The sequence below is a fragment of the Ostrea edulis genome, chromosome 9 (genome assembly GCF_947568905.1).
Source record: "Ostrea edulis chromosome 9, xbOstEdul1.1, whole genome shotgun sequence".
NCBI lineage: Eukaryota > Metazoa > Mollusca > Bivalvia > Ostreida > Ostreidae > Ostrea > Ostrea edulis.
In genome coordinates, this window is record NC_079172.1 from 66,420,817 (window position 1) to 66,442,160 (window position 21,344).

General features: G+C 35.2%; 1 protein-coding gene and 1 long non-coding RNA gene across 4 annotated transcripts; one reads left to right on the forward strand and one right to left on the reverse strand.

The window, feature by feature from the left end:
• Positions 1 to 2,359: 2,359 nt before the first annotated feature.
• On the reverse strand, positions 2,360 to 7,010 carry LOC130050381 (uncharacterized). 3 transcript variants are annotated; one of them, XM_056150351.1, is made up of 7 exons: positions 6,779 to 7,010; positions 5,567 to 5,713; positions 5,280 to 5,358; positions 5,105 to 5,173; positions 4,568 to 4,659; positions 3,557 to 3,666; positions 2,360 to 3,265 (listed from the first exon to the last, which is right to left on the reverse strand). In XM_056150351.1, exons 3-7 carry the CDS (start codon positions 5,282 to 5,284, stop codon positions 2,999 to 3,001), a joined length of 543 nt encoding a protein of 180 aa, XP_056006326.1. In that variant the 5' UTR covers positions 5,285 to 5,358; positions 5,567 to 5,713; positions 6,779 to 7,010; the 3' UTR covers positions 2,360 to 2,998. The 3 variants fall into 3 exon arrangements, with proteins under 3 accessions (XP_056006326.1, XP_056006328.1, XP_056006327.1); XM_056150353.1 differs by lacking the exon at positions 5,280 to 5,358 and having other exon boundaries at positions 5,105 to 5,174; XM_056150352.1 differs by lacking the exons at positions 5,105 to 5,173; positions 5,280 to 5,358 and having other exon boundaries at positions 6,779 to 7,008.
• Positions 7,011 to 7,013: 3 nt separating this feature from the next.
• LOC125654251 (uncharacterized) lies at positions 7,014 to 9,141 on the forward strand. The gene is made up of 2 exons (XR_008798827.1): positions 7,014 to 7,306; positions 8,431 to 9,141. It is a non-coding gene; the product is annotated as an uncharacterized LOC125654251 (long non-coding RNA).
• The last annotated feature ends 12,203 nt before the right edge of the window (positions 9,142 to 21,344 follow it).

A 21,344-nucleotide genomic window follows, 5' to 3' on the forward strand; every position in this document is an offset into this window, starting at 1 on the left:
GACTGTACACATTGTCTAGAGTCGACAGCTTAACATGGCTATTATCGTTTGAATTCATAGAATTTTCAGCAAAATCATTTTGCTGCCAACACATCTGAGGGTCTGACAGTTCAAAATTCCCGCCGTGAAATGTTGATGCTGGACCACCACCGTCAGCTGCATTACTGGAAGATGGACTGAGTTGAGGAAATCCACCCAATGGTGTCGTTCTGACTAATACACCCCCTAAATGTATAATTTTATGAATTTTCTAGAAAAGCCGAAACTACATTCTATTGTATATATCTTCTTTAAAAAAAATTGATACGGAATATAAGTTAGTATCACCTTGATGAATCGATGAGTCTGGACTTATCAAGATTCTTTTTCTGTTGTAATATAAGAAAAGACTATTGATAACATTAATGATAACCGACAATTCGAAAGAAAAAGGAAGCATTTTTAAAAGAATTTAATGATGGGCGTTTTAAACAATATAGAAATACCTGTGAATTATTCAGAAAACATTATTAGCTTCACAAGATAGTCTTCATGATATTTTACATCCTATTAAAAAGTATAGAAATCATTGATATTTCCGCAAACAAAAAATAATCTTCTTTTCAGAAACCACAAAATTAACGTATTTTATCAACAAATTCAGAAGTTCTCGTCCTATGCCACATGAAGTATTTATATTTACCTCTGTTTGCGGTAGATGACGATAACTATTATTATGAAAGTCAGACTTCCTGTCAGAGATGAAGCAATAATCACGCCCCTATTATAGGAATTTTCTTGTTTTGTTGTTTCTGTAATCCGATTGATATCCTTATCATATGAATTACATGAGTTTCAAATCTGATAAAAAGTATCTGACATACAGTACACGACACGAGTTTTATGCGTGTTCCACGCAACGCGGTGGAACAAATTTGCCCCAAACACGGTGGACCTTTAAAATTGTCGGCACCTTTGAAGTCCTATTTTTCCGCGCGAGCTAGACATTGAAGTCCACGGAGGATCTCCGTGGATGTCACCTGTACCTCCGTCGATGACACCGTGTACCTCCGTGTGATAAAACAAAGAAATAATTTCCGAAATGATTCTCCCAAAAAACCTTTTCGCTTGGCCAGCATACATGCCATCACCCCATTACTTATTTAGAAATTAGCTATAAATCATTCAATTCTTGTAATTGTTGTTTAATGATACGTTGGTGTTTTCGGTTCATATCCGTATGTAGACTTCCCTGCAGACGTTCACACCTTTTTATGAAACGCCCAAATTCTCGACATCCTGTATATAAACACCTGTGTTATTCCTACCACTCGTCGGTACATTGTTTCACGGCACGTGCAGCACAAATTCACCAAATAAAAGAAGTGTCATGAACAACGACAATCACATGCCAGTAATTTCAATTTGATAAACAGCAGTTCAAAGAAATGTGTACCATAAGCAATAGTTTATTTTTACGTAAGGGTTTCATTGTAATTAGGAATATGTGATTAAGGTCAGCTATATACATGTACATGTTTACATTGGATATGAATTTCATTATGTACTGAACTGTGAAGCAATGTGAGCAAAGAATCAAATTTTTATCACTTAAACAAATAAATATTAAAACTATCTTTACTTTTAAACAAACCTTTAGAAAACTCCGTACTTTCATTAGGAAAATTTCATTAGAATACCCATACTTCACATTAATAATAACACGTTTTTTTTTAGGTTTTTTTTTTCTAACTTGATAAATACTTTATTACACGCATGTATTATTTACTAAATGTATATATAACAGCTTTTTGTCTTTCACTGCTTGAAAAACTGCCTTTACAAAGGGAGTAAAGATATTGTAAATACTTTATTTACAATAGCTTTAAGTGTATTTAATCACATTTACTTAAATAAGAAAAAGATGGTAAATATGGTCTTTAATTACCTTTACTGGGAAGTAAATTTTTGTAATGGCCCAATTTACAATACCTTTAAGAAAAAATTAAAGACCATATTTGCTCAAGTAAATGCAACTTTACAAAAATTTAAAGGTTGTCTTTTTCAATGAATTTACAGGAACTTAAATATAATATTTACGAGAGTAAATTTATGTTTACAAAAAGTAAAAGGTCGTATTTACCAATGACTTTAATTTAAGTAATTTTTAATAAAGAGCATATTTAATCAAATTTAAAGGTGTGTAATTTTTACCATTAATATGGAAATCTGTATACTCCCCTTTTCAGATTTTATCAAATTGCAATAAATTTCTTTATACAAAAGTATATATTGTGAATGAGGAGTTCATATCTTAGTACAAGACATTTCTTGTAGAATCACGTTTTAAATGATATGTTGAGATAACAAAAGCTCCATATTTAAATATCAATAGTCAATTTATTAATTTCTATTTTTCACAAATGTATGATTATATACCACAATAACGGTGGTTAATATACATGGACATGTATAACAATATAAAACAAATGGTACACAATAAATCATTGATATTTCAAACATGCTGGGATGCATAACAAAATATTTTTGATATATTTTATGATAGAATGCATTATCTTGAATTTTGTGTAAATATATGCTTAATTTGAACAATTCTTATTGTATCAATGGTATCAAATTTTGTTTTAAAAGAATTGAACTACAAAGGTCATTTTCTGAACCTAAAGATCATAATTGAAATTGTCTTCGAAAAATTTAACAGATTTGAATGACTGCTGCAGAGAACTTTCATCCGCAAATAATCTGTATATCTGCAATATCATTAACACATATATATAAAAACAACAATGGTCCCAATACAGATCTCTGTGGCACTTCAGATTCAAAGACTAAATATGTGTACAAATGAAAAAGTGGTGTTACAAAAAAGAAATTGCATATGCATCACATAGTCAAAAAATAAAAAAAATATTACATGTTAAGAACATATTTTAACATGCAATTCACATGTTTAAAGTCCATGCATGAATAATGTTCAATTTAAGAGGCTCTTCTTTTCTTAGAGACCCGCTACTTTTTTGGACAATAACCTCTTGCTACGTGGAGGACATGTCTCTAAATATTTTTTGTCCAGACTTCCTTTAACTTTCTGTAATTCCTCACTCTCCCAGGAATATGGATGGGACACAAAACCATCATCTCCCTCCTCATCATTGCTCATATATTTGTGAGCATTTGGTAGCTGGAAAAATGTTCTAACTTTATTTTTCTTCTCCTCGGACCATCCCGTCTTCTTCTCTACCGCAACAAGTCTCCTCTTCAATTTCTGTCCAAAAAGGTATGTTTTAAATTAAAGGAAAAAAATAATTGCAGTTACTTTCCATATTTACCCAAATCACTTCAATGAAACATTTGTTTTGAATATATTTTTAAATACATGGGCACACAATCAAGTCCTCATATAGACACCCTTTCATCAACTTCCTTTTCTTTCCTCAAGTGACCTAAACCATTTCGATAATCTTCATCCAGTGTCATCAAAATCAATAACAATGTTCTAAGATGAGCTTTAAGTAAAACTGTATGATTACTGAGCTAAATTGAATTTCAAGTTTACCTCTTTCTTTCTTTCATATGTTGCTTGCCTCTTTTTATTTAACTCTTCTTTATTCTTATTGTGCCTATTGTTGGCCTCCTTTTTGGATGTAAAATATCTTTTAATGGCAGCTAGAAAATAAAAGATGCTGAATAAAAGATCTTGCACAAAATAATGTAAATATGTTTCAAAATAACTAATTATAGCCTTAGTTCAACCTACGATTTCTTTGTAATTATACCCCCCGCAACAAGTTGCGGGGGGTATACTGGAATCGGGTTGTCCGTCTGTCTGTCCGTCCGTCCGTCTGTAGACGCAATGGTTTCAGGGCTCTAAAGCATTATCCTTTCCACCTACCGTCACCATATCATATATATGGACTACCCATGGGATGAAGATGTTCCCTATCGATTTTGGGGTCAAAGGTCAAGCACACTGGACATCGAAGTAGCAATATGGTTTCCGGGCTCTAAAGCGTTATCCTTTCCACCTACAGTCACCATATCATACATATGGACTACCCATGGGATGAAGATGTTCCCTATCGATTTTGGGGTCAAAAGGTCAAAGGTCACGCGCACTGGACATTGAAGTAGCAATATGGTTTCCGGGCTCTAAAGCGTTATCCTTTCCACCTACAGTCACCATATCATACATATGGACTACCCATGGGATGAAAATGTTCCCTATCGATTTTAGGGTCAAAAGGTCAAAGGTCATGCGCACTGGACATCAAAGTAGCAATATGGTTCGGTTTGTCATGCCATTTGTTTTTTACACTCAGAAAAGAGGTAGTTTATACCTATTACCAACACCCTTTGGGAGATTGGGGTAAGCGGGGGGTATTCTTAGTGAGTATTGCTCACAGTACCTCTTGTTAATTCTAAATTCGGACAAATAAATAAACTTATAATCAACGTTTGCTTTCTCATTGGTAATAACTGTTGAACCATAATGTAATGCTTTTCAGATTAAATATAAATTGAAATTTGTTAGATTTAGCAAAATTTATAACAGCATTTTCATTAGTACCATCTATGACGTCAATTCTTTCATCTGGCGCAATCCCTTGTACACTGTTCCTCATAAATACTGTCAGTGGTACATTTTCTTCATCCATGAATCTACAAAATAACAAGATTGTTACTTGGTTACAAATTACTTTAAAGTAGTTAATGTACTCCTGGGAGTTAAACTTTTACCCTAAAAATGAATTAGTGTATAAAATTCAAAGTAATTCAGCTGGGCTATTATTTAAATTTAATATTTTGAAATAGTTTTACTAAATTTGCACAATTAACATTGGTTCAATGATTTATTTATACATTTATGGACTGCGAATCTGGTTTATTGTTTGGAGAATGTTTTCAGGAACATCCATTATTTCAAAACAAAACAAAGATGTAAAGAGACCCACACGAATGTCCTAACCAATGCATTCATGTGCACAGTGTGTGATGGCCTTACAAGTAATTTCATTAATTCATAATAACAAAAAAACTGACAAAGCATTTATAAATTCAACATTGGCAAGAAATATTGTCTCATTATATATGTATGCAAAAATACCTTTTGCTGTACCGTAGTTCCATTTCAAATCCGTCTGTTGACCATTTAAATAAGAGTCCTTCACTGCACTCTGAATGAAAGAGAAAACAATAATGATATATATATATATATATATATATATGGGAAACAGGGAGGCCATTTGAGTAATCTAATTCTGATGGGGAGATATGCCTCATCCATGATGCACTCTTGTCCTTCAAATCTTTTCTTGGAGACCTTCGGACTGCTGTTGTACACTCAATACTTTTCTTTTTCTGGCAAAGAACCGAAAGAGTATTCTAAATTCATATTCCTCTGGAATTGGTTATGTGTATGTTTCGTGAGGTGATTTTACACATTTTCAACAATTTCACACATGGAAGGACAGACACAATATTAAATTATATAGAGTTTAGTCAAAAAGGTATACAATTTATAATATTTATTAAAGCATTGGAACTGCATTGAAAATTGACTCTTAACCTTTTGTGCTGGATGATCATGTTGGGGTTCATCTTCATCTCCAGACTCACATCAAGAAAGCTGCAGGGTTTCATAGAGCCTGTCTTTGGCAGGTTTTCTAGGAGATTTCCTTAAACCTGTAGATTGCAATGATGTGGCTGTTCTTTTCTAAACGAGAAGAAAACAATAGTGTAAAACATAACCGATTCCTTACTCTGTACAAAAAGGAAATTACATGTGGAAATTAAACAAATGCAGAAAAATAGCCAAATTTCTGTCTAAAACTACTAAAAGTTAATGCCTATAATAAACTACTTAAAGATAATGTCTTAGTACAATAACCTACACAATTTTTATATGGATAATATATCAAACTTCATCAATACATGCACGTCCAATCAGTCAGTCATACACACTACTTGCAATATATATCAATTACAATTTCATTGTTTTTGCCTAATATATCTGATATCAAAAATTGTATTATTGAATGCCATTTCCTCATGAATATGTTGCAGTTGTACACAATGCACATATGGATCTTGATAAATATAATACATCCATTTTAAAAACCAAATATCTATTTACAAACCATAGAATTTAATCTAAAAATTCTGAAAGTAAAAATTGGAAGCCAAATCATAAAAAAATAATCTGCTCTAATCACACTAATATATTACAAATTAAACTGACTGTAAAAGTCAGCATCTTTTACGACTCAAGTTTGCAATCAGAAGATGCCAGACCCCCCTCCCAACATATACATGTAACTATAATAATTCAGAAAAAGTGAGATCAAGGAAGTAGATATAGCATATATATATATATATATATATATATATATGCAGGCGCGGATCCAGAATTTTATTTCCGGGGGGGGGGGGGGGGGTTCGAACCTTTTCACAAAAACATATTTATAATATAATAACAGTCAACCCATTTTTCTTATAAATCGTTATATTGTAATTTTTTTTATCTTTGCAAATTCCAGGGGGGGGGGTCCGGATCCCCCTGCCCCTCTAGATCCGCGCATGTATATGTATAATACATGCATATACCTGTGCACAAATACAATGTTTAATGAAAGTGACTGATACAGTGTATAAGGGGGGGGGGGTTATGTTGTTAAAGTAAAAGATGAAACAACTATAGGCCTAGATCTAAAATTACAACAACAAAAAAGAAATTCATAGGCCTATCTAAGAAAAGAAATCTAGGTAAACATGATCAAACCTTTGTCTTGGGTGTTGCTGATAACACAGATTCTGGCTCTGATTCGCCTCCTGATGAAAAATGAAGATGTAAACTTTCATCCTTAACCTCTAAATCTGTCGCCTCTGAATCCAATCCATCGGCAAATGTTAAAAAGCCTTGGGTCCAAGTCCATTTTAAACTCTGTGTAAAACAAAGAAACTAGCCGCGCCTTGAGATGGAGTAATCCGATCTGTTGATCTTTGACGTCACGATTATACCCATAATGCACTCGGCGGCCATATTGTAGGGCAACAGATTGAAACGTGGAAGCGTAAACAAGAGAGCGTTATTTAAGTTACAGCAAGGATATGGTTAATACTTGTGTTGTGTGGGGTTGTAACAACCGGTCAGTGAGTGGAGATGAAAACAGACGCTTTTATGACATTCCTAAAATTGTAAAACATCAAGGAAAGCAGACGGAAGAGTTGTCAGCTGGCGTGGATCAACAGATCAGATTTCAACCCGAGAAACGTCATTTTAAAGTCTGTTCAGATCACTTCGTTTCAGGTAATAGTTTTAATTAGGTTATATATTTTGTTAATTTATAATAAATCAAAAATTGTTTGTCTTATTTTAATATGTTGATGGTGCTAGTACCGTCTGAGCGAGCGCAGCTTCATGCATGCACATATTTTGCAATGGTCATGCTTTGATCAGGCAGGGATCCAAATTAACTTTGTTCACTACTAGCAAATTTTAGCTAGTGGATTATTTTCCAACTAGCAAAATTGAGCTTTTACTAGCATTTTTCAATTGATTGCTGTTTTACAGGAATTTAAGAAAACAAGCATGTATCTATATCATAATATAGGGAAAATCTTTTAAAATCTTCTGTAAAGTGCAATAATATAAATAATATTGAGAATTCTTTCATTTAAAATTTAATGAATATCAGACAACATACAAGTATCATCGGTGCATGGTGAGGGTCATAGGGTACACTTGTGCAGCGAATTCGCTGTCCAGAGATCTACCACCTATTTACAACATCATGTGGTTTGAAATCTTGAAAACTGTTTGCGCCAATTCACACTATATGTTCAAAACTTTTGGAAATTTCATCTAAAAAATTCTAGTTGAAAAAAAACCCCGCGAACTCTAAGTGTTTGACTATAGACTACAGAAGGACACCGCGTGAAGCGGTGACACTAACACTTTCATGTGTTGTTTCATGTAAACACGGACGAGATCAACATGCTTGCTACTTAAATCAGATGTCTCTGAGACGCCCGAAGTATGCATGAAGTAGGCCATCTTCGACATCACTGACTGAGATGACCTTGGCCTTAACTATTTATTCGATCTATGTTTACTTTTCAATACTTGCATATTCATTCTGTAAAGCGTTTCTACGCACAAGACAAAATTATTGTAAACTTCAAAGTACAGCCAATAAACCGAGGAAATCCGAAAAAAAGATCCGGGTTTTTTCACTCGCAAAAAGTTGCAATCGCTTGTGATTTTTCACTCGCAATTTCAATTTTTAACTCGCATTTAGCGAGTATTTCCCCTTAATTTCGTTGCCTGTCAGGTTCAATTTAAAGGCCGGGAGTAACCTATTATATTCTTAATGAAATCTATGTATCATTTAGGTAGATTGATATAGCATTATATTGTAATTCATGTTTCAGGAACAAAGGCTTAACTCTATGACAAGACTATTTAAAACCTGACTGGGCACCCTCTCTTAAGTTAGGACCTGTGGAACAAGATCCATCGATAACTTTATCAACAAAGAAGAAGTACGAGAGAGCCCAAAGCCGTGATGCATGAAAATTGGAAAAGACACTGTCAAAACAGGCACTAGATTTCCAGGATGTTGAAAGACTTGAGGATTGTGATGTGAACTATGAACTGTGAACTGTGCAAGTTTAGTTACATTGGACCACTGGAAGCACTGGCACCTAGAGAGGAAGACAAAAGCAATAAGGAAGACCCAGACCTACTCCACAAGATGCGTTGTGAAGTGCAGAGGCAGTAAAACTGCAAAGAGTGATGAAGCAACCGATCCTCCATGATAATTGCACATTGGTATCATGATAATGGACAGATATCTTCATTTGAGAACATGAACCTCAAACCCAGGCCTGGTCAAGTTGAAAAAATAGTATTGCATAATATTCTCATTGAAGGAAAATCACATGTCCATTGCCTTGCCAGGGTGAAATGGTTATGCAAAGTAAATGAAACAGTTTGACATTATTTTGGTAAACCAGTTGAAGTTTGGAAGGCCAATATGTATGGATGTAAAGGACCTGCTAGTTTTATTCCCATTCAAAGAATAAAATCCAAATTTGTATATGCTTTTGAGAACTTTCAAGGAATTAACACAATCGTTGTTATACCACGTGAAAGATTCTTGTGACTTTGATATGCATGATATGAAGCCGGACACATATGTTGATCTGGATATATACAGACACAATTTGACTACCCAAGTCTCCTCATTACAAAAACTTGTGAAGTCGGGCACATGCAGCTGATGTGTGAAGCCGGACACATAGGTCTACATATACATGCATGTACATCAACTATTTGATTACATCAGTCTGCACATTACAAAAACTTGTGAAGTCGGGCACATGCAGCTGATGTGTGAAACCGGACACATAGGTCTACACATACATGTATGTACATCAACTATTTGATTACATCAGTCTGCACATTACAAAAACTTGTGAAGTCGGGCACATGCAGCTGATGTGTGAAGCCGGACACATAGGTCTACATATACATGTATGTACATCAACTATTTGATTACATCAGTCTGCACTGCCACATTACAAAAACTTGTAAAGTCGGGCACATGCAGCTGATGTGTGAAGCCGGACACATAGGTCTACATATACATGCATGTACATCCACTATTTGATTACATCAGTCTGCACATTATAAAAACTTGTGAAGTCGGGCACATGCAGCTGATGTGTGAAGCCGGACACATAGGTCTACATATACATGTATGTACATCAACTATTTGATTACATCAGTCTGCACTGCCACATTACAAAAAACTTGTAAAGTCGGGCACATGCAGCTGATGTGTGAAGCCGGACACATAGGTCTACATATACATGCATGTACATCCACTATTTGATTACATCAGTCTGCACATTATAAAAACTGGTGAAGTCGGGCACATGCAGCTGATGTGTGAAGCCGGACACATAGGTCTACATATACATGTATGTACATCAACTATTTGATTACATCAGTCAGCACTGCCACATTACAAAAACTTGTGAAGTCGGGCACATACAGCTGATGTGTGAAGCCGGACACATAGGTCTACATATACATGTATGTACATCAATTATTTGATTACATCAGTCTGCACTGCCACATTACAAAAACTTGTAAAGTCGGGCACATGCAGCTGATGTGTGAAGCCGGACACATAGGTCTACATATACATGCATGTACATCCACTATTTGATTACATCAGTCTGCACATTATAAAAACTTGTGAAGTCGGGAACATGCAGCTGATGTGTGAAGACGGACACATAGGTCTACATATACATGTATGTGCATCAATTATTTGATTACATCAGTCTGCACTGCCACATTACAAAAACTTGTGAAGTCGGGCACATGCAGCTGATGTGTGAAGCCGGATACATAGGTCTACATATACATGCATGTACATCAACTATTTGATTACATCAGTCTGCACATTATAAAAACTTGTGAAGTCGGGAACATGCAGCTGATGTGTGAAACCGGACACACAGGTCTACATATACATGTATGTACATCCACTATTTGATTACATCAGTCTGCACATTACAAAAACTGGTGAAGTCGGGCACATGCAGCTGATGTGTGAAGCCGGACACATAGGTCTACATATACATGTATGTACATCCACTATTTGATTACATCAGTCTGCACATTATAAAAACTTGTGAAGTCGGGAACATGCAGCTGATGTGTGAAACCGGACACACAAGTCTACATATACATGCATGTACATCCACTATTTGATTACATCAGTCTGCACATTACAAAAACTTGTGAAGTCGGGAACATGCAGCTGATGTGTGAAGCCGGACACACAGGTCTACATATACATGTATGTACATCCACTATTTGATTACATCAGTCTGCACATTACAAAAACTTGTGAAGTCGGGCACATGCAGCTGATGTGTGAAGCCGGACACATAGGTCTACATATACATGTATGTACATCAACTATTTGATTACATCAGTCTGCACATTACAAAGGTGAAGTCGGGCACATGCAGCTGATGTGTGAAGCCGGACACATAGGTCTACATACACGTGTATGTACATCCACTATTTGATTACCTCAGTCTGCACATTACAAAAACTGGTGAAGTCGGGCACATGCAGCTGATATGTGAAGCCGGACACATAGGTCTACATATATATGTATGTATGTACACCACTATCTGATTGCATAAGTCTGCATTTTACTTGTGAAACCGGACACATAGGTCTACATATATACATACATACACTCTATGATCATTTTAGTCTGCACATTACAGAAAAATGTTTGCATAGCAAATACTATTCAGGAAGGGTGATAATATTCTTGCAATGTATACGTTTTCAATCTAATTTGAAGTGTTTATTTTCCTGATTTTATAAGTATTTTTGTAGTTAATTATTTATTGACTGTAAAGTGTTACATTAAGATGGTATTTATTATGTACAGGAAGCAGTTTTTTTTAATTTATTTTGTAATTAAAAAGTATATTAATTTGAAGAAAAGTGTTGTACATCATGAAATGAATTTGAAAGTGTAAGGAACTAACAATTTATTCATTATATTTCAATTTACAATTGCAAATGGTTTTGCTGTGATAACCAAGGAAAACAATCTTTGGATATACCCTCAGTATGGAAATTAGATCTTCCGATTAAAATATGAGGCCAAAACTGAATGGAGACAATATAATCGAAAACTATGTAAATAAGGAATGTGCTCCATAGGTGATATACAACCTCGGAAGACAATATAATAATTTAAACAAGAACAAAGCCCTTTAAGCGATGAAAAGATTTGCAAGCTCCTATGTTGTGTTTATGTCGCCTCACTTCAAAATGTGTTTTTGTGGGGCATGGGAGAAAATATGTTCATTGTTTTCTGATCTGATGTGTTCAAGTTAAACATATACAATATATATCTACATATAACATTTAAGATATCCAATCCATATACATTTTTGTTTGTACAAAAAGTCAATATCTGAAGCACTATGCTTTTTGTTAAAACTAATTTTTAATGTGGTAACAATGGCAGATTAAGAGCCCCCCCCCCTTTTCGCTACATTTTTTTTAATTTGTTAGAAGTAAAGGAACTTAAAGAATATATTTAATGCGAAGTAAATCGTAAAAGGTCATCTTTAGCCGAATGTTGAAAGTAAAGGAGTTTAAAGGTGATCTTTATAGGTTTAATTTCGCGTAAACGTACTTAAAGATAACCATTGCTTCTTTAATTAAAGTAAAGTTGATGCAAAGGTAACCTTGATTTTTGGTTAACCTTTAGGAGAATTTACTTCCGAAGTAAAGATTTGTAAAGTTATTTTTTCATGCAGTGTTTATATTTTTATATACCATTGCATAATGGTGATGAGATCCAATAAATTGAATTGAGTACATGCAGTCTTGAAATATCACAATACAAAGTAAAGAGTTGACAACGATTGAAATAAAAATGCAGACGTTTTCTCGTTTATTCAGTAACTCAATAACTTGCGCGTCTTCTGAATGAAAATTGTAAAACAAACGTACTAGGTTTTGGTCAGTTATAACATAATACGGGGGAAAAATTCATCTAATCTCCGCTAGCAATGGGTTTTGAGTCAACTGTGCCTTCGTGTACGAATAATCTCGGCTAACGAAGATGAATTTTTATTTATTTTTTATGATTACCAATGCTTTCTCTCTCTCTCTCTCTCTCTCTCTCTCTCTCTCTCTCTCTCTCTCTCTCTCTCTCTCTTGCTTTCATTATCTAATGCATCTAAAGATTAAATTAAAGATTTTAATAATCGATAGCGTATATGAATAAAAGCAAATAATCGTTAAGTCATTTCTGTTTTTATTTATATTAGTTTTTTTTCATGAACTAGTTGCATTTGACACCGAGGATTTACATCCTTAAATATTGATTACAAGCACGTAGAATCGGAGAGGGTGTACTTTGAAAACTTGAAAGGTTTTCGTAATCGGACAATTTAAGCACCATTTTTGTTGTTATTTTATTGCTTGTCAAGAAATTTACACAACTTAACCGGCAACATACCCCTTCTGATACATTGAAAAATATAAGTAATGTTAGCACGGGGCTCTATAAAGTTCAATCTGCTGTTTGGTCATACTTCGTCATTCAATAACGTATTCAAAATAAAAAAAAAAATGCTTGTCGGGTTAGCGGTACTATGATGTATGACTATAACAATGACCTGTGTATAACTTGTACATTCCATGCAAATTCGAGGGGGTTTTCGCCTCAGTAGAACAATGGGAGTCAGCTAATCCGTGTATTTGAAATCAACAACAGAAGTGCCTAGCTTCTTGCGGAAAGTGTGAAATATATTGGGTCGGCGTAAGATACCCGTGATCTTAGACTAGATCTGATATCGCGCCGACCCAATATATTTCACACTTTTCATGAGAAGTCAAAACCCAAACTAGCTAACCGTAATTTAGTTATACTGTGAGAAAGACCCTAGGAATTTGCATGGTATATACTTATACAAAAATCATTGCATTATCCAGACATTCCCGATGAACATTTTTTTTTTATGAAAACCTCTATCAAAGTACATCGAACATAAGTCTCGGTCAAATGCAATTAACTCGGGATTTTAAAAATAAATCAGTCGATGGTTTGTATTTTTGCTTCTATTAATTACGTAATAAATTAATTCCAATTTGTTAATACTCGACAATGCTCTAATTTCTATATTGGATTAAGTTATATTTGTCAAGATGCATATAAACACAATATGATGGAAGTAATTATGTTAAACAGCGCATTTGTCACAGAGAGAGAGAGAGAGAGAGAGAGAGAGAGAGAGAGAGAGAGAGAGAAAGCACTCGGTAATTATTAAATATCCCTATCACATGTTGTACATGTATGTTTTTCATTTACTGAATATACTAATTCGCATTCAAAACAGGAATTGCCTGCAAGTACGCATTATTTAAACATAGAATTTAAGAATATTTTAATGAAGAAAGAAGACTAAAAGAAAAAAGTCAAAACCAGGTTTTCTTAAAAACATAATATATAGTGTTTGGTATCGTTGGAATCGGCTCAATCTGCTGAAAAACAATATAAGTATCAGGGGGGAAAATATTGACATTTTTTCTTTTCTTAAAATTCCACCCTTATCTTGATTATTTGGCCTGCGGCACATTTTCACATCTCCCGCAAGGCGCCCGTGGCCAGAACAAAGCTCTTAGCAGCTGTGTATATTCGCAAATAACACACACCGTGGAACACCGAGGACATGGTGTATCTCCGTGGATTTTCCACCGTGGTCTTTCCACGGTGGAGTGTATAAAACTCGTGTCGTGTACTGTAGGTACCTAGATAAAATCTAGGTAGTTTATGTGATCAAATAAAATCTGTCAAAGATGGAGAGGGCTAAAGGTGGGTGTTCCCAATCAATATGGAATGCATTTTCTTTCTAGGAACATTATCCCACCTTGGTTTCAGATAAAAGTGGATTTGTAAAGCTTATTGGTTAGAATTATGAAATTCCCAATGTGAAGCTCAAACGTGTGCGAATCGAGAGAAATGACACTGAAAACTACTGAGAAATATCATTCTTACCAGTCTGAGTTGAATTCTGCTGACATCCAGAGACCTTGTCACACGAAGAACAATTACAGACTTGTATACAAAAACGTCCATAAAACCCGTCAGGACAGTCCTTCTTACAATCTATGCCAAAGGTGCCTGGCCAACATTCTGTTAGAAGATTTTACTTATATAATGTATATATTGCCATGATTGAAACGAGTTCAGTAAGTTCAGAATTCTCAGATGATATTTTGATAATTACCTTCACAAGAATCACCACGTCTTTTGTAATTCTCACAACATTCTAGAGGTTCGCTTTTACTGTTTGGAGGAAAAGTGTTTTTTTTTTTATAAAGCAATGAATGGAGAATTCAAAAACAGAATGTATAAAAATAATGAAGGTTGTAACACACAATAAAACGTTAACATACTTTGAGCAGACTCCAGCAGTCGGTGTCTGAGCATCTGATATCACAAAGAAACCATTCAACAGTCACACCAAATTGTACGTACAACGCATTATTATACACAATATAAAAATTACATTATCAATACAAGTATCACAAACTCTCCTGAAAAATGAAATATTTCCTAATGTTAATTTATTATTTATTCACTTTCACAAACAGGAAATGGGATTCAGACTGGTTCAGCCTCCTTCTGATTTGAAGTGACACGAAAAATTTTGATGAATATTTATTGTGTATCATTTGAAGTGACACGTAAAATGTTTGATGAATATTCATTGTGTATCATTTGAATACCTCGAAATATACCTAAGAATTATCGCACGAAAGTGTGCTATAATTCATCAGCTTTATACCTTTTGAACACATAGACGGTGGGTATGACCGGACATACTCCTCCCAGACACCAGATCCAACCACTGGTGTGTCCAAGAGTTCATATTTTCCTTTCTTTCTATCGTTTGATAGTATAAATATTGTTTTCCAAATTGCATTTATCATACTATAATCCGGATAAAATCTCCCCAGAAATCCCCGTCCATAGTCCTCACCAGGGGTGATAGGGTCCTCCTGGATTAGACACATGTATTATCCAAAACTATATAAAACATTTGATAGTTTATGTAATGCTGCATAAATTATTAAGGAACATAAGGCAGTCGTACATACATGTGCACCCAACCGGAAGAATATTCCGATGGTGTATCGAGTAACAATTCTATATATAAATACTGTAACGCGTTACCGGGTTCTTGACAAGAGATGGCGTCATATATTTATAATTTTCCTCTTAATCTATTTGAGCTATTGATTGATCATTAACATAAATGTTTCGATTTCTCTGTCTGAGCGTTGATTGGTACTTAGTTACTTATCTCGGGTTTCTAATCATATACAGAGGGCAGTTCGCTGGCTGGGCTACTTGCACCGCGTTTTTGAGCTAAATTCCTATTTCTTAGTGATACGGGTGCCTAACCCGTATTTTGGATAACTGCACCCAGTACCCCACTGCAATTCCTTAAGCTGTTTCCACATTTTTTTCACCCTAACCTATTTCTTATTTGTATTTTTCGCCTACCTACTCCTTCCTCTACTCCCTTCTGGAGCTGTTCCCATCAGACTGATTGAGTTTCCTTCTGGAGCTGTTCCCATCAGACTGATTGAGTTCCCTTCTGGAGCTGTTCCCATCAGTCTGATTGAGTTCCCTACTACAGGCTCATATATACTATTGGACCATGTCTATCCAAAATTGGCGAGCAGATCTTTGGACTATTTTATCGTAAATCACTTCCGTTTGGAAGACATGGAATTAATTTACTATAAATATTAATCATCACAATACGAAGGAGAAAGGAGAAAACAAATCTTTGATCTTTGATCGTATTTTTTTCGTTTTTTTTTTTACATTCACAAAGTGAATATTTTCTTTTTATACAAGGGGATACTCATTAGTATTGTGTCAAAACGTAGAATGACTTCCCCAAATCACTATGTAAGAAAACTCTACTGCAAAATATGATATTAATCACTGTTCGTTATTTTCATCTTTCATGAAGTCTTACAGGAAAGGTATGGTCTTTTACTTCCATATCCTTGTCTTAATGGAGCCTGCATGTGTAGAAGGAGTATCTCTAGGACAATATGTCAAAATAACAACTCTTACAAAACGAATGAAGAACGGGTATAGATATTTTTAAAGGATTGGAACATAGCTATTATGTAGGTATGTCGTGATAAGTCATATGGCAGTGTTAGAACATACCTATTGTGTAGGTATATCGTGATAAGTCCTATGGCTGTGTTAGAACAGAAAGTATTGGGTTGGTATGTCGTGAGAAGTCCTATGGCTGTGTTAGAACAGATTTATTGTGTAGGTATATCGAAATAAGTCCCATGGCTGTGTTAGATCAGATTCATTGTGTAGGTATGTCGTGATAAGTCCTATTAAGTCCAATTATTCAAGACCTCTTTACAATACTCAGTTGTAAACCTTTGGAACAAACTACCACAACACATAAGGCTCTCCCAGTCTCAACATTGTTTTAACAATAATGTTGAGAAATACATTATCAGCTGCCGTACCACTATTTAAGCATGTTTTTCTTCTTCTCGTATAAACATTCTATGCATTTGTCTTTTAATCGCAATCTGGAATAATAAAGTTTTTGACTTGTTTATTACTGATATTCAATTATTTTAAGTGATATAGACTGAAGTTTGTTACATAACCTTGAGCTCGTGTTTTTGATACCTTTTGTATATAATTGTATGTATCAAGAGGAAGGCCTTTGGGAAGAATAGTGCCTCCACGTATTGACGTCTATTTTGTTTTGCTTGTGGGAGTTATGAGATTGATCACTGTTCGTTATCTTCACCTTTCAGATGTTTTTTGTGTTGATATGGAGGAGAAACTGAAACGTAACAAACAAATAAACACCACAGCTAACCGTCTTATAGAAATTACAAGTACTCTATAACATGTCAAGATCGTAATAATTTACATCACATCGTTCCTTTTTATTTCAGCTTGGATACGGAAAATGGGAAGAGTTTAAATGAGGACATCCTGCTAGCACTTGTTTAATCAATTATGAAATAAACTTTCAAAGCATTACGACTCATTGTTTATCTTCCAAAGCATAAAGAATTATTATCAATGAAGCTGAATTGGTTTAGAAAATTAACTTATATTCTTGAAAACATTTGCATTAAAATAGATTGAACGTTTATTTATAACAGGAATATATTGAACTAACAGAATAAGTACGCCTGATGATGTTGGGAACTACTGCGCATGCGTTAGCACTTCGATATGTTTTAATCGGGAAGGTTTTTCAGTGTGGTCTTGGCAATACACAGTTCAGTACATATAAAAAAAGCATGTCATAACAAAAATGAAAGGAAACACACGCGGTGGCGTACTGGTTAGAGCGTTCGCCCTGCATGCGGAAGGCCGGGTTTCGTATCCGGGCTGCGACAGACCGAAGTCGTTCAAACAGGTAGTGACAGTTCCATCCCCAAATGCTCGGCATCAGGTGTGAATGTCACGGGTCCTCGAAGATGACTTTAAAAGCGGATGTCCCGTGTCACAGTAGATGTGGCACGGTAAAAAAAAAACCACACTGCTCAAAGGCCGTAAGTGCCGAGCAAATGCTTAAATTCGAAGCCCTTCACCGGTCTTGGTGACGTCTATATATGAGTGAAAAATTCTCCAGAGAGACGTTAAGCAAGATACAATCAATCTTACTAGGGTTGGAATAATTCTTTATTTCACGAAATCTAATAAGAGTTTTCCAGTTTTGGATCTGTTAATTTTGGTAGGATGCGGTGCATCAGATTGTCAGACCTAATATGTTGTAATCGCTCACATCCATCTTGAGATGATTGTACACATTGTCTAGAGTCGACAGATTAACATGGCTATTATCGTTTGAATTCATAGAATTTTCAGCAAAATCGGTTTGCTGCCAACACATCTGAGGGTCTAACAGTTCAAAATACTCGCCGTGAAATGTAAATGCTGGACCACCACCGCCAGCTGCATTACTGGAAGATAGACTGAGTTGAGGAAATCCACCCAATGGTGTTGTTCTGACTAGTACACCCCCTAAATGTATAGTTTAATGAATTTTCTAGAAAAACAGAAACTTCATTCTATTGTATATATCTTCTTTAAACATCTTTGATACGGAATATAAGTTAGTGTCATCTTTATGAATCGATGAGTCTTATCTTACTAAGATTCTGTTTCTGTTGTAATATAAGAAAAGACTATTGTTAATATTAATGATAACCGACAATTCGAAAGAAAAAGGAAGCATCTTTAAAAGAATTTAATGATGGGCGTTTTAAACAATATTGAAATACTTGTGAATTATTCATAAAGCATGATTAGCATCTCAAGATAGTCTTCATGATATTTTACATGCTATCAAAAGTATAGAAATTATTGATATTTCCGCAAACAAAATATAAACTTCTTTTCAGAAACCACAAAATTAACGTATTTTATCAAATAATTCAGAAGTTCTCATCCTATGCCACATGTAGTATATATATTTACCTCTGTTTGCGGTAGATTACGATAACTATTATTATGAAAGTCAGACTTCCTGTCAGCGATGAAGCAATAATCACGCCTCTAATATAGGAATTTTCTTGTTTTGCTGTTTCTGTTATCCGATTGATATCCTTATCATATGAATTACATGAGTTAACAATAATACTTTTCATTCATATATGTCGATTCGACATATCCCTGTGAACTCGAAATAAAAGACACCAAAGAGTCGTCCATTTACGCTTCATACTTAATATTTTATTGAAAGTAGATATTAACGTCAAACTAACAACTCAACTTTATGACATACGGGATGATTTCAGCTTCTCCATGGTCAACTTCCCATATTTATGTAGCAATATTCCATTATCAGCTGCTAATGGTGTTTATATCTCTCAACTGATTCCAAACGCAATAGCTTGTTCTGAGTATGATCAGTTTTTGAATTGAGGCACGCTACTGACAAACAAGTTGATGGTGCTGGAGTTTCACAACCTTGTTTAAAGTCAGTATTTCGCAAATTCTATGGTCGTAATAACGATCTAGTTCGTCAATACAATCTACCATTGAGTCAATGCTGTCTGATGTGTTTCATACCGATTGTTAGGGCGTTCTTGGCACACTGATTTTGACAACGGATAATTCCGTTTACCTGATCAAGATATAGCGATCGGTCGAAAGGGGATGCTTATTTGCTTATAGGAATTACGAGAGTGAGCATTGTTCGTTATCTTCTCCTTACATCTAGGACTAAGATACTTCTCAATGATGGACAGGCCTGGATTAATATTTTTGAAAATATATATGGATGTGATGTTGTAAGGAATCTGTTTGATTTTGGTAATAATTACTAACTTCTCGTAATGTTCACAAGAAATCAGACGTACGCACGCACATGAATGACAAAGGTATGAATGCAGGTCCTTGATTTTTTCCTGAGTTGACGTGCAAGTGTAAATAAACACGATAAATATCCATGTAATAAAAATTCAAGTATATTATAACATGTCGATATTGAAATGAGTTAAATTCCATCCTTAGCGGTTGATGTCACTCAGTGTTAGGACACTCGCTTCTTAACGTGGGGGTCATGAATTTGGTCCCCGCTCATGTTATGACCGCATCAAACATGAGACAAAAACATAGATAGTGATTGCTCCTCCGCCAAACGCTTGGAGCTGAATCTCAAATGTGTGGAAAAATTCGAAAGTGCCCCAATACGCAACAAGTGTTACATGTATAAAAGACAAAATTTCGAAATTGAAAATCTTCAAATGTTTACAACACACACGAACGGAGAGAGAGAGAGAGAGAGAGAGAGAGAGAGAGAGAGAGAGAGAGAGAGAGAGAGAGAGAGAGAGAGAATCTTTGATCATTATTAACGATGTTCCAAAACGTAGGAAAATATACCATAATGAAAGTTTGATGAAAAGGCGGAGAGAGCGAACAGTAATCAATCTCATCACTCCTATAAGGAATGCAATAATTAAGAGGAAATATGGCCACCTGAACACACCAAAGGTGCCTAGGAGGAGTACAGATTCCCGGTCAACTGGTGACACTCACCATGAGTAGTATACATCTGGTATATCCAGTGGTCTGTGTTTGATCATATTTACCTTTCATATCTTGATCAAGTGAACGGAGTAATCCGTAGTAAAACAATATAAAGTTAACTTTAGAACTGTTCACTAGCAAGCAAAACCACAAGTTTAATCTAGAGCAAGCGAAACAACAACTTTAATACTGAAGTTTCCAGTGGTAAATGAGACGACGACTTTAAACAGTAGAATCATTCACTAGTAAGCGAGACAACAAGTTTAATCTAGAGCTGTTTACTAATAAGGGAAACAAATTTCAATGATAACTATTTACTTGCAAGCTCGGTATCCTAACGGAACGATTCTTTGTCATCCTAAATATGTTGGATGGATATTCATTGATTGGTTGGTTGTATATTGTTTAATGTCCCACTCGATATTGTTTTATTAATATACAGACCATTGCGGGTGAAGGACTGCGAAATTTAGCCCTATGCTCGGCGCTTAAAGACTTTGAGCAGGAAGGGATCGGTATCGAGCCGTACCTCCTGTGACATGACGTTTCGGTTACTGCCGTCTCATCCGAAGAACCGTCCCATTTTGTCGCCTCTTACGACACGCAAGAGGTATCGAGGACCTATTCTAACCGGCATTCCCAGGGGATCATCATTGGGTACAATGTGAATCTCTA